This window comes from Pollachius pollachius (genome assembly GCF_949987615.1).
Source record: "Pollachius pollachius genome assembly, chromosome: 2".
Lineage (NCBI taxonomy): Eukaryota > Metazoa > Chordata > Actinopteri > Gadiformes > Gadidae > Pollachius > Pollachius pollachius.
In genome coordinates, this window is record NC_136935.1 from 20,662,839 (window position 1) to 20,677,971 (window position 15,133).

Genomic DNA, 15,133 nt, shown 5'->3' on the forward strand with positions numbered 1-15,133 from the left:
CACAAAGACATGCAGCCACAGAGACATGCAGTCAGAGAGACATGCAGTCAGAGAGACATGCAGTCAGAGACAGAGACATACAGCCACAAAGACATGCAGCCACAGAGACATGCAGTCAGAGAGACATGCAGTCAGAGACAGAGACATGCAGCCACAAAGACATGCAGCCACAGATACGCAGTCAGAGAGACATGCAGTCAGAGACAAGCAGACACAGAGACATGCAGTCAGAGAGACATGCAGACAGAGAGACACAGAGACATGCAGTCAGAGAGACATGTGGCCACAAAGCCATGCAGCCACAGAGACATGCAGTCAGAGAGACATGCAGTCAGAGACAGGCAGACACAGAGACATGCAGACAGAGAGACATGCAGTCAGAGAGACATGCAGTCAGAGAGACATGCAGACACAGAGACATGCAGTCAGAGAGACATGCAGAGAGCAGGTGGCAGTGCTCCCTGCAAGAGGCTTCCTACCTCATAAAAATGTAATTCTAAATTTGAAAACACAAGTACACACACCAGAAACCTGTGTTTGTGAATCCACACGCTGCACAGACCCATACAAAGACATCCATACACAATACACCACCTCGAGCACGGCCACCTAGCTCTTTAATTCCTGCCCTCTTACCCAGCCCCCTTCCCCCTCTGCTCCGTCTCTGGCTGTGATAATCCACTAGCCAGGTCTCAAACACAGTTACCCATCTGGCCGTGCTCACCCCCAGCTGGGAGGGCAGGGGAGTGGGTAGATCCCCCATCCGGACGATGGGGGAAGAACATTTGGATGAAGTTACGGAGAGATAACAGGAACTCATTTCCTCTTCAGTTATATCAAGGTTTTTGTTTCTAAAATTATTATTTTTAAAATGCTAAATCATTTTGGGTTCAGGCAAGTTGAGTTAAGGGCTCCCAGTACGACATATAGGCAGGGCCTGACCCCTAGTCCTCTGGAACCATCTGGTAAACTCACTCTCTGAACATATTCATTGAGTCACCATAAAGAGGGAGTCCATGTGAATATAACAGGATTACCAGGTCTCAGTATCAATAATAAGCTATAAACTAAGCTAGAGCCAATTAACAAGTAAACCTGTCAGGGATTATCATACTTCATAAAATATATATGTATATTGAAGGAGCCATTTCAGCTTATTGTTGGCCCGTCATGTCATTTGTTTGGATATAGATTGTAGTACCATTTATGGACGGTTGGTGTTCATTAGAGGCACAGGGTTGTATAGATGGTACCACAATCACTTCTGCTACTTATTTTTACATATTCTTATTTTTACTTATCTTATTACTTAACATTGTATTGTTGCTGCTGTTGAAGAACCGCCCGAAGAATTTGACTTGTGTGTAGTTAGATAAGTATGCATAATAAGATGTAATACAAGTAATTCTGATTCTGATTCTTATATATGTTAGGGTCATAGGTTACAGGAAGAAGTGGGCCCAGGTAGAGGGAGCACCTACAGGCTTTGTCTCACCAACCTCAATAAACAGTAACAACTAACACTAAACTGCTTTAACGTCGGGAATATGAGCCCAGTAAGCCCAGCCTAATCAATTCTAATGACTGTAAAACTGATTTTTTCGCTGAAAACTGAAACATTTTTTCGCTCCTCGGCTATTACTAGTATGCATGTTCTCAACTACACAGATAGCACTGATTTGGGTTTATTTCTTCATACCAAATAGTTCTTGGTATCAGTTTCAGTCACCACTTTCTTTAACTAGCAGCTGCTTTGCAGTCGCTAGTTTAAACAACGTTGTTCCTCTCACTCAACTTATCCGTGAAGCAGAGCAAGTAGCTGCTATGGGCAGCTCCAGGGAGTGGCTCTGCTGAGATTCTGTGGGTAATAGGGGATTGTTAATGGGTCAACGTTCAAGCTGTTTACCACTTTCATTCTCTGTGACTTCTGCTACCAAATATCAAATGTTTATGCAGATTATTGGTTAGCGAGAAGTTATCACTGTCCTGCGGTCAAGTGAGCAATTGTTCGCTCAAGCTTGGTCAGGCGTGAAACAGCTGCCGAAGAAAGAGAGGACAAGCAGTACCCACAGGAGGGCTAGCGGTGCTCACTGCAGAGACACATGGGTGGAGCCTCCAGCTCCACCTCTCTGGACCGAGTCCAGCTGTTGGGTTTTATGCTAGCCAATCAACCAAGTTATGGGTATGAGCGTTATAATGAGCTACGCACTATATGAAATAGGCCACACACTGTGGTGTTATATCGTCAAGGTTGACCTTCCCTCAGATGCAGAGATTAACCAAAATAGCGCTATACTATAGGAGTCCGGGAAGCCTACCCCTCTCTCATGAGCGATCATCTAAATCTACGGCTGTCCAGAACGAGCTCCACACATCCGCACATCCATACACCCCATTGTGTTATACTTTAATATGCCTATCACACCTTCTCTGGATAATACTCTGTGGAGCTGTATGTGTGTACGCAAAAGTCAGAATCCAGGCTGCCAGAGTTTAGCCAGAGATTACCCTGAGTTTACCCTGAGATTACCTGGCCAGGCCCCTAATGTAAACTTTGGGGAATCAGAGAGCTGGGGAATGACAAGAAAAACCAGGAGACCTTTGTGTTGCTGCTTCTTACATTTCTCTTCGCCTGTATTCTCCTCTTCTTTGCCTGTATTCTGCATTCCAAAGTTGCATTTGAACTTCTGCTTTTCAGTCTTAAATGCAGAATGGATAACCGCAAAAGAGTCAGCATTTCATCCTGCCTCCTAAACGCTGTACCCAGGCGCAACCCCCGCCTAGAGAACACTGAGTATATCCAGTATCTCTAATGTATCCAATGTCTGATGCGTCTTATCTCCAGTAGTGTGTTCCATGTGTGAAAGGGCAGCTCCAGATCACCTCCGGACTTTATTCTCCCACGGGTATCAAGAGTTCATTGGTGGAAAGGCCTAGAAGTGTCCGAGAAGCCCAACACTCTCTCGGACGCCGCAATCAACCGCTGCCCAGACCAAGCTCGCCCTCTGTGGCTAGAGCTAGATGCTACCTAACCTTGTGCCCGTGATTGAGTTGGGGAGGGGGTGGACCTGTGCCAGGGGTGCTGCTGGACTGAGAGGTGGAGCTGGACTAGGTCAAGCTCCGCCCATTGGCTCTGCAGTGAGCACCCTCTCTAGGAATGCAGTGTTGAGTTAAACATTTGTACCAAGTAAGGTACGGCGCATCCTGTTCACCCTGATGCTAATCCTCAGAACAAGCAGCTGCTACGTGAGTGTTTCCGCTCTAGGTAGCGGTTCTGATAATCAGCTGCTGCTACCAAACGTTCAGTGGTTTCGCCAATCATTGGCCAATAGGTGGGCTTAGTTGTCACATCCTTTATGGGGCAGTAGGGGCTCGGATCCCATTGTGGTCTGAAGGATTCTCATTGCTTTAGCTCATGAATGTTTTTTGCCCAACATAAAGCTAACCGTACTTAGCTGTGTATTAGCTCCACTAGCTCTGAGAGCTAAGGTTTTGATACAACTTGAGTTGCTGGGGAATGCTTTGGTTCCCAGGATTTGTTTATTATTTGAGGAAGTGACTCTGAAAACTAGTAGTTATTGTAATGTTTTGCTTTAAGTTTGCTCCCATCCCTACATTATTCTTGGATTCTTAGATTGAACTCTTTGTGAACTAATGTTTTGATATACTTTGTACACTTGTGTTACCTTAATAGCGTGTGGGACTGGTTTAATTTCCTGCACTTTTTTTTGTTTCTAAATGTGTAAGCTCACTCTCATTGGAAGAATGCATCCTCGCCCTCAGGGTTACCCTATCTTGCAGCTTGGGTTTTAATACTTTTATTCTGGGCTGTAGGCCTACAGCAAATGTTCCTTATATTGGCTAATTGGCATGCCGTTGTCCTGCATTCTTTATAAATAAGGATAATGGTTATGATACTAATTTGAATAAGCAGAGTGCTGTTATCTTCTCTCCTTGTTAATTAGCGTTCAAAATATGAATTGGTAGCTGATTTCCTCTTTTAGCACCACTGTATTCACAATGCCATGAATCCACTCCATACAGGCAGTAGGGTCGATTTGTTTTTGAAATTTTTAATTGATTTTAGCGCCAAAACATTCCTTAACGTGGACACATTGACACACTCAGTGCGTTTACAAGGGTAAGCTTGATAGGATTAAGCCATATACGACTTGCCACTCGAACAGACAGCTGTCAGGAGAAATAACGTCAGCCTGTTGGCTAGTAGTACTAGCTGGTTGGAAAATGAATCTTTTTTTGATAAACATAGTGGAAGAAACAAATGCAAAGCCTTATTGTGAAATGGGAAAATGGAATATCTCTGCACTGCTGTTACACTGGATGACTAACAGCAGACGGTGCGTCAATGTGTCTAGGTTAAGATTTGTTAGCAAACAGCAAATTCAAACAGCAAAGAATCCTACTGCTGCAGCTTTAGTTGTTAACTGCATACTCTAAAGCCACTGCATGGCCACATTAATGGCTGAGGATGGTGCCAATGGAGGCATATCTATTGGATTAAAATTCAAGGTATTGCTGCTACTTACAAGCAGCCCTAAAACCATCCAGACTGCCACAACTAGAGGGGCAACACGTTGAGGCCCCATCATCAGGTGTAACACAGCTTCAGAAGAACGGGCTGTAAGCCAGGATGACAGCAGGATGATGAGGCCAGGTCTACAAAGGCGTCCTGTAGCTTCTGTGAGGAGTAGCTCCAAGAGCCTTTCACCCCAACTCAACAGAAAGCTTGGATAGCGTTCAGGACACAATCAAGCCAGTGGTCTGCATTGTTTCTGAACAGCTAGGGGGTGATGAGGCCTGGGACCACCAATTCAGGGGTGAACCTCAGGTCACTGTACCTCTCTCCACCCCTTGTAGGCACGGAAGCTATCTTACCTAGAACAATGATTTATGCCCAAGCACGAGACCAGGAAACATTTATCATTAGGGTGATCTCATACTCAGATGAGGCACAGATGAGAGCCTCCCTTGCTAAACGATGGGTGGAATGAGATATTCTTCTGCTCCTGCACGTTAAGAGAGGCCACCCTGTACAATACACACTCCTGCTCCAACTTGCTGGCATTTGTCGGCAACCTCAGCAGTAGTCCCCTCCAGGTGCGGATGAATGGTTTCCACCAGGACCCAAAGCACAGGAACAGACCAAGGTGTCCCCTCAGTGCCTCATTGCTCTGTAGCCATGAAGGACTAGATCCTCCCTTACCCGCCTGACCCCCACCACAGCCTCCTGTCGGTTGCCCCTAGCTAGCATGCATGACACACAGGACTGAAATGCCATGGTTTCCAGTCCTCCACAAGCTCATCACAGCAGTATGAGGTGCGTCCCCAGAAGGCAGGACTTCCTTTCACAATGAGAAGGCTGCATCTGGCATGCGGAAACGGAGAGCCTACCATTGTGGGCTTGTCGTCTGAAAGGCCAGACCCTCTCCTGAGAGATAACGTGATGAGGCTATGCATAACTCTAGAGCAGATTTGAACCAGGTGCAGTACACCAATAAGTGAAAACTCTTTAAATCAGTGGCGTTACTGTGTGCCTATTATATTGTGCTTCTTGAACTCATTACTTGATAATAAATGGCTGCTATCACCTCCCACCCATTGTGTTGGTAACCTGACCATGGTCACATACTATTGTTTCCTGCCTTGTGGCGGGGACACAGCAGAAAGGTCCCAAGCAAAACACTTTATGCACCCTTATGAGAATTACAAAATGGTTTACAAAGGCTCTGCTGAACTCTGTTTAAACCCTGGAACAGGCAGAGCTAGAACTTTTCTGCCAAGACTAGCTCTCTGTGGCCAACTTTGGCAAACTGAGTGCTCTGGTCCTGCTGTACTAGTCAGGCACGCCTTCATGAGGAAGCTAGTGGTTCAGGTGTAGTGCTGTATGCCACTTTTGGCATATAAAAACAAACATGTAAAAAAGCTAAGCTTCTGAATCCACAAACATCAATCATATTATCAGTGCAAGCACTGACTGCGTTCAGACGCTCTGTGCATTTTGTTGACCTCGGGGGACCAATGAAAGTGATAGCCTTGTCGGATCAGTGACTATAAATGCTTTGTTAATAGACTTGGTTCCATGTGAAACAAGTCATTGAATTGGCTGTGTTTAACCCATCACTGGACAGGGGCTGCAAGCAAGGCTATCCTTTCCAGACTGAGCACTGGAAGTGTATGTTAACAGCATTAGCCAAACCGACCAGTAATTTGCCTATTATGGTGTGTGTTAGAAGGAATCTGTCTTAGCAGAGACTGTTGCATGTGACTGATATCAGAGGCATACAGGAATAAAGACTGTTCTTTGGGGACTCTCTACCGTGGGCAATCATGATTGTGACACTGAAAGACATAGAGAGTTAGAATGAGAGCTACGTACGTAACTATAGGTCCATTACTTCTGGATGACTTTGAGTTTGAGTTCTCTGTCACGTGGAAGGAGATTCCATTGGAAGCGTGCCCAGAATCCCATGTGATTATATACGTTTGGCACTGGGGGTCACAGGTGAACTTGTTGACACTCCACTATGCATTCGCGAGGAGGATTAATCCAATGTGAAACACTTCCTCTGGCGGTCATCCAGAAGTAATAGTACTGCAGTATCATACTTAACTCTTGCTGGAGTCACATTATGTCAAAGTTGAGTGATGGAATCGAACCACGATTGTCAGCCTCTGCCTATTCCTTTCATTCAACCAGTTCTGAGCGTCTGATACACAGAGCAAGTTAATTCGTGCAGCGTTTGGAAGGATCTCAAGACACAATTCTCATTGGCTGTCAGCATTGTCACTCAGTGACAATGAAAATGCCAAAGCTACATGAAAATATAGCTTTGGCGTGAGTCGGATTAATCAAGTTTATTCTTATATGAATAAATTGTATGTGCTTTGCATGCCTTTATTGACATCAGAGTGGAGAGCCACTGGTCAAAACCAAACCTGAGCTGGTACGAGGCTTAACGCCTGTGTAGTTAGTGCACAAAACACACACACACATTAGAAAAGAGGAAATGTACTCACAGACATTGCCGGTGTTGTCGAAACTATTGAGCACTTCGTTTACTCTGAGGGGTCCCAGGTTATCTCTAAACAGCACAGAAACACATCGGATTATACAAGTAGGCCAATGAAGGCTTTTTTTAAATCACTGTGCTAGCTTGAGACATTTGTTGAACACATGTACACATGGACCATGGTACACATGGTTATTGTACAACTTTTCAAAACTAGCAACAGGTTCCCTTCAAATGTGTGTGCACGTGCATGCATACGTGCAAAGGCGTCTGTAGTCACATACCTGAGCAAGGCACTATACTCTGGTAGAGAGACACTTCGGTACTGCACCCACTGGTCATCTGAAGGGCAAGAGGGCACGACCCTTGACCTGGTGAAGAGGTCAAAGGTTGCAAATCTTCGGACTGATACCTGCTTGACCACTGGACTGTCCACCTGCTTCTGATGCAAAACCTGACAGGAATTGAGAATGGGAAGACAGAATGGAAAATAAATAAGTATATCTACAAGTATAAGGTTGTTGGACTGTACAGGTAGAAGAAGCCCCTTAATGTTTTAGCCCGGTGCCCTTTCAGTAGCCCACATGATACAAACAATACCAAATTAGTTGGTTCAGATCGGGGCATGTTGAGATCACGTATGCAATGGAAATAAAGCACAACATTCCATCTTCCTTTTGCTTTACATTCTTCCACTGTTACATACACTGTTACATTACACTGTGACATTATTACTGTTGTAATATTATGACTGGGTCATTGTTAATCAACAGAAGAGAAAATGCCTAATTTATAAAGCTCTGCGTAAAACCCTCGCTAAAACATTGTGTACTTCCAAACCTCAGAATCTGCGTATGCACAAAAATATTCAGATCTATAAAACCGTGCGGCGCACACCTGTAGGCACTCTTCTCATTATAAATACTCACTCAATTTTGCGTGCGTGTACGAGCGCGCACGAGATCGTCGTGCGCGCTCATCCACCCAAGATCGTCCCATAATAGTCCTTAAAAGGTTGATGCTAATTTATCAATGAATATTCCTAGCATATAGGGAGCCTTTGCTGACCTATCATTAAACGGGAAAATGGATACGCCTACGCCCAAAAAAAAAGCAATATTTATAAACTGTGAAATAGAAGTGCTTCTTATTTTGTTTCGAAGCCTCAGCACAGGGGTATCTAACTAAAATAAAAACCTTGCATGGCAGTTGCTGTAAACAAGGTAAGTTCTACCCCAAGATCATTTCAAGAAGTATCTTGAATCTCAAAAACCGAATCTCAGAATACCGGCATAGTATACACATAACTGGAAGTGGGCACGGGAAGCCCCCGGCATCGTCCCTGGACGAAAGGGTTGCTGGCATCATAGGGGAAAAGCTGCTTTCTGGAATTGTGTCCGAGGATGAGGGGGAAACAAACGCAGGAAAGTGAGATTGATAAGCTGTATTAAAGCCAATACCCTTCATTATAAACGAAAAAGGAGACCAAAATTAAATTTAAATGGACTTTATTTATTTTTTTCCAATTGTGGTAGATGGAAGCGAGGAGTCCAACAAGAAATGTGCGCCAAATGCCAGCATCCTTCCATGCACCAGCCTCAGCGACGCCCCCCGACTTTTCCAGGCTACAGTGGATCCGGTGCCACTGCGCCGGGCCTCAGCAAAGTCCCCCAGTCTTTCCCAGGTTCCAGTGAACGCTCCACTCCACCAGGCTCAGTTTGCGGCTCAGTGACCTCGGCCCGTGTCCTTGTTGATGTCGTGCTGCAGTCCCAGAAAGACATAATCGAAGCCATTGGTAAATGAACTGCCGAAGTGCGCAATATGAGTATTGTCTGACATTTGTGCATTGAAATATCTAACAGTATATAATGTGTCTTACCTGTCATCAATAAACGCTGCACCACGTGTTCGCCCAATACAACCTCTCTAGGAGCGTGCTCCTCATTCTCCACGTGCGCATCCATCTCCTCTGGCAATATGGGAGCAGGTGCAGGAATTCCGTTTCTCTGGTCCATGGTGTGCAAAACTGCACATGCCCAGATAGTATGGCAAACCTTTCCAGGTGTATATAAAAGGCTTCCTTCGGACTTATCAAGGCAACTCCATCGAGATTTCTAATGTCCAATGGCGCGCTCAACCACCACCCGGCCGCGCTCATGAACAGCATTATAACGATGCTAAGCTTCGGTTTGTGGGTTGGGGAAGGGAGTGAGGAGCCAGTTCGTCAGGGGATACCCGCTATCTCCTGCATGAGAATTGTAGGCTGTAAAATATTGTTGGAAAACCACTCTAGATAACGGTTTTACGCAACCCAAAACACACTTACCCAGAAGCCAACCATCCTGCACAGCGCCAGCCTGGAGCCTTCTTCCTACACTTTGTCTCACCATGATTGAGTCGTAGGTTGAGCCTGGCCAGCAAGCCACAACATTTAATGTCATGTCTGCATCATAAATTTGCACGTTAACTGAGTGGTACTGCTTCAGATTCACATAAGCATATTAATTATCAGTCTGTGCTTTTATAGCAACATGTGTGCCGTCAATAGCTCAGATTACATTAGGAAACCGGACTTTGCAGCAAATTGCATTCTAATGCAATTTATGTAGCGGGGGTCAATTCATCAAACCACACGGCTGGCACAAGCGCACTCAGTGATGGCTGTGATATCCCAGGGCCTCATTTATCAACTGTGCATAGAAAAGGCTCTAAATTCTCTCTTAAGAATGAAATTTAGGATGTTCTTAAAGAAAAAAGAAATCGGTATTTATCAAATTTGCGCAAGGCACTCAGTAACCAATCTTGAAAAATCCCACCTGGTCTTAATTACCACGCTCGTGCACGCTCAGGCCATTTGCATTTAGAAACACCTCCAATTAACCATACATGGTCAAAGACTTCCCTTCCCTTACTAAGGAAAGGGAAGCCTGAGGCCCCCTGCTGGAGCTGTTTCTCCCGCGACTCGACCCCGGATAAGTGTGTTTTTTCCCTCACCGCTAAAATGGCAAAGAGAGCGGAGAAAAAAAACTTCTCCAACACTAAAATGGAAACGCTCGTAAACTAGGTTGAATTAAACCAAGTTACTTTTAAGGCTCACTTAGTGCAGGAGGCACTACAAATAAAAGAAAGCTTGCTACATGGGAAAAAGTGACTGATGCAGTTAATTCAGTTGGGTCGCGAGTAACAGCCCACAGCCCACAGATCGCTCTGATCGCCAAGCAGATCAGAGCGATCTTTGAAAACGCGGTTCCTGCGGAGAGCATGGTTTGCTAAGTCTCCAATAACGCAAGATAAGCCATTGATTGAACTACATTTCAAACACATCTCACAGCTGTCTTTTATAGGGTTTGACACCAATTTGTCTTTTTAAAATTAGACAAAGGAGTAATTTAATTTATTCAAATGAAAGGAAACATATGACTTATATGCGGATTTGAGTGCTACATGCATACGAAGACACTCTTGAATGTTTTGCTTTTTGTTTGTAATATCGCTATTCTACCACTAGATTCTGTTCGTACGCATGGCCAGAGCTGTGCTTATATTTCCACACATTCCTAAGTATAACTTCATTTTGGGAAATGTCATAGTTTGCGTGGCAATGTTCGTACGCACTCCTTACGCACAAATCTGTGCATAATTGGATAAGGCCCACGGACTGTTCGGCAAGCTTGCTGAAGCGGCAGCAGGCTGAAATTCCAGTGGAAGCACGGCTATGAAGGTATTATTGTAGAAAAAGTCTTTAGCACCTGTAACTGCAGGTTTTGTATTTGTACACTAAAGTCACAAATGTGTAACAGTACATTTGATGTCGTAAATATTTTTTCTACCATTGTAAACACTAAATAGGGTCTTCGAGTTCACAAGTCTGTGTTACAGGTGCACAAATCCTAACCTGTACATCACAACATCATAGAGTCATGCACTTGATACTTTTGCTACAATCATTGCAGCGCAGATGGTGCAAAACACATTCACACACCCTTGCTTCATAATCTGAGAACATGCACAAAAGTTGTGCATTCGTAAACCCAAATGTGAACTAATGCATCAGAAGTTGCACATCTGTGAAATATTTCCTCACAAATGAAATTTTATAGATCGCTATGTTCAATGAGCATTTTAATGAGCGAGCAAGTCCAGCAATGCTGCCGAATCTGCTGCTACGAGTCTCAGCTTTTGTTTTTCTTGCGGATACTTCTGCAACACGTCTATGTGGTACAAGTGTAGCAAAAGTGATTCGTATCCGTATGAAGCAGAGCGTCTGTGGGCGGAACAAAATTGCCGCATTAACCAATGAAAGTCGCCGGCAGGGGGTGCATTTTTCAAACTACACTGGCACCATCCAAGCAAACTCTTACTTTCTGGAGTCTTGAAAATAGACAAGAGGGCATCCTACACGACGGAGTTGGGTATCTTACATTATGTCAAATTAAATTACTTAGTTCAACTGAATTCCCCCCAAATTATTGCATTAACATGCCGCAAGTGTCCTTCAATGAATTTTAATGGTCTGCTTGGATGGTCCCAGTGTAGTTTGAAAAATGCACCCCCTGCCGGCGACTTTTATTGGTTACTGCTGCAATTTTGTCCCGCCCACGGACGCTCTGCCTCATACGATACAAATCACTTTTGCTACACATGTACCCAGTGTTGTGCCTCAACGCGTTCATTGAACAATAGTTCATGAATTCGTTCATATTTTGGGTGAACGTGAACTGAACGTACTGTATTACTGCCTGATGAACGTTACGCTCACTTGGTTTAACTTCGTTCAATATGGGGGTTATTTGTTTATCAGCACGACAGATGCGCGCGCAGATCGCCATGTTGTTTGTCCGGTTGCCATGGTAATCTCTGTGTGGTTAATTTGTAGTTGCGTTGTTGCCATCTTACTGTTACATTAAACTGTAATCAGAAAACGCGGTTATATGCTATAGACCTTATAGTATCTGTCGTATAAAGGCTTGGACGAATTTCAAATTATAAATATGTACACTTTATTTTGAAAGTATAGACCGGCGCGATTCCCATTGAAACGAATGGCGCGGTGATTATTCTTCAAAACGAGAGCTGTTAATTTGTGGAAAATGAATTAAACTGTAATCAGACGACACGGTTTATGCTATAGACCCTAGAGTATCTGTGGTATAAAGGCTGAGACGAATTTCGAATTATAAATATGTACAATCCATAACGTTAGCTCTCTGGCTCATAGCTCAGCGGACTAGAATACCCCCCCTTTCCGTTTCCGGCCAACGAGCAATGAGCCTTCCGACAGAAATCAATGGGATTTACAAAATGCGCTAAATGTGCAATAAAACACAATAGAAACTGTATTTCGCTATGATACTTGATTCAACTACTCTATTTCATCCTAGACAAACCACAAATGGGGCTCAATGTTCAAAATACCGGAAAAAACGAATAGCTCACAGCAACATATTGAAAAAAAGGGTTAGGGTTAGGGTTTTTTGGAACTGTGAACTTAGTTCAAAATTTTGAATTATGAACGTTTAACTGAACTACTTCATTTTAAAATTTGTGACATAAACTTTGAACTAGTTCACGTAGAAAGTGAACTTTCCCAACACTGCATGTACCACCTAGACGTGTTGCAAAACTACCTGCAAAAAAACCCACAGCTGAGACTTGCAGGAGCAGATTCGAGCAGTTGTAACGATGGACTTCTGCTCGCTCATTAAAATGCTGAATCAACATAGCGTTCTATATACTTTTATTTGTGAGTAAATGTTTGACAGATGTGCAACTTCTGATGCGTTAGGGTTAGGATGGAGGATAGGGTTAGGATGACAGTCTGAACGAGGAAGCAAAAGTGGCGCCGCATCTTCACTTTTTATTCCGCGTTTAGACGAGCGTTTTCAGGAGGAAATCTGCGTGCATACGGTGACGCAAAAGTGTGTGGATTTCGATTGGGTATGCATGTCAGGCGGCTAGGTAATGCTGTGATACACCATCACACAGCACCACCATGTCTGAGCGCATGTGTAGAATCTTCCTTCTTCTCTTATCTGCGCCGCGAAAACCAAAACATAATTACAGATCCTTCTCTGTTCAGTAATACTACATATCCTGTACATTTCGTGGAAAGACTCCTGTACGTTTATTAGAGCTGCCAGAGCAGCTTGACGGTCCGACACATGGAAATAATCGCGTACGCGACGTGAGCAGATCTGAGCAGAGTTTTACGTCTTGGCAGTGTAGACTGAAGCGCTACGGCGGTGCGTATTCAAGCTTTCCTCTGTGGAGGGTGGTTTCAGATTTTTGCGTTTTTAAGCCCCAAAAGCGCTGTCACCGTCTAAACGAAAGGCACTTCCGATAAAATATTTGGTCGTTTTTACCCGCAAGCGTCCTTGTGTAAACGGGGCCTTAGGTTTACGAATGCACACAATTTGGCCATGTTCTCAGATTATGAAACACGTGTGTGCGAATGTGTTTTGCACCAACTGCGCTGCAATGATTGTAGAAAAAGTGTCAATTGCATGACTCATTGAAGTTGTGTATAAAGGTACTATTGTAGCAAAAGTCTTTAGCATGCGTAAACTAAAGTCACAAATGTGTAACAGTAAATTTGAAGTCGTAAATATTTATTTTACATGTGCACTCTAAAGTCACAAATGTGTAACAGTACATTTGAAGTCGTAAATATTTTTTCTACCATTGTAAACACAAAATAGGGTCTACGAGTTAACAAGTCTGTGTTACAGGTGCACAAATCCTATCCTGTGCATCGCAACTTCAAAGAGTCATGCAATTGACAATTTAGCTTGATGTCATCGGCATGTTAATGCAATAATTTTGGGGGGATTCAGTTGAACTAAGTAATTTAACGAATCACTTTTGCTACACTACAGAAAAATCCGCAAATTCCCTCCCTGTTTCTGCCACTTTGTCGTGCTCTCCGCACGACAAAGTGTCGGAAACAGGGAGGGAATTTGCGGAATTTGTTGTCTTACAAATTCGCTTTATAAATGAGGCCTTTGGTCTGCAAAACGAATTGAGCATTCCCATTCTCCTTTTCACTGAATCAAATCAATCTCTTGCATATTTGGATATACCAACAGAGCAGTCCTAAATAAGACACCTCCAATCAAAGACTAAGGAAGTATCGCGCATCGTCTTGTCAGGATAACTTATCTAGTCAAAACTCCTTATTTTACCTCTGAAATTCATACTTCCGATGTCCAGTAACTTGTAACAAGAAACTCGACCTACCTAAGCTGTTTCTGAGTTCTAGTTGAAGGAGTTGTTTCTACCAATTAAACACATATTGAAACACTGTCTACATATTTATATCAATGAATCTATATTGACCAGGAGGACTGGAGTATATCATTATCATTTCCGAATTAGGCTTGGTCTTACATAAAAGTTGGGTAGCTTTGTTGCCAAGAGATATATATGGCAGCGAAGGATTTTCTGTAACCATGTATGGTAATGATTCTGCACCCAGCTGGCTACAGTCCCTGCTCCCAGACATGGAGACAGAGTGAGGAACAACGTTTAAATCAGATAAGATCCACGGGACGCACTTGCCAAACACACTTGATAATGGAATACATTGCAATCAAGTTCTTATTCAATCAGTATGGATGATAATGTCATATTGGTATTTGTTATCTGCAATATATAACCACGATTTTAAGGTAACATATGTAACTAAGAGGCGTAATTGTTATGTGTGCTTGTAAGTGCTTGTAACGCATGATCAACATTCATGCATCGATCAAAGTCCGACGTGTGTGTCACCTGAATAACAAACATTGTATTGAATGTGTTTCATTTTGTATGACCTATGTAAGAGCCTGTAGATGTATGTCAATATGATTCAATCGGCCATCAGATGGAGGATGTCTTCACCTGTCGCAGTAAGGTCCACCTCGCACGGGCCACATCAGCACCCGCGATCGCATCCCCGTCCAGTGTCCGTGTCTGATCCCCCTCATCTTTACCATCTAGCAATGGTCCTGAGAAACGTTGGTCTTTCTCTTCACACATTTCTCTCTGCATCTTCCCGACGTCCTTGTTGGCAAATTACATATATTGTTTATAACAAAATAGTGCAAACATAAGTGAATCAC

General features: G+C 43.6%; 1 protein-coding gene across 1 annotated transcript in view; it reads right to left on the reverse strand.

Moving 5' to 3' along the window:
- The window catches only part of camkmt (calmodulin-lysine N-methyltransferase), a gene marked incomplete at its 5' end in the record, with an annotated part of 136,045 nt that extends 120,983 nt beyond the window's left edge, over positions 1 to 15,062 (reverse strand). Inside the window, 3 exons of the mRNA XM_079729496.1 lie at positions 7,039 to 7,103; positions 7,316 to 7,485; positions 14,913 to 15,062. Of these exons, the coding sequence (XP_079585622.1) occupies positions 7,039 to 7,103; positions 7,316 to 7,485; positions 14,913 to 15,062 (385 nt within the window). The remainder of the gene's footprint in view (positions 1 to 7,038; positions 7,104 to 7,315; positions 7,486 to 14,912) is intronic.
- Positions 15,063 to 15,133: the final 71 nt, after the last annotated feature.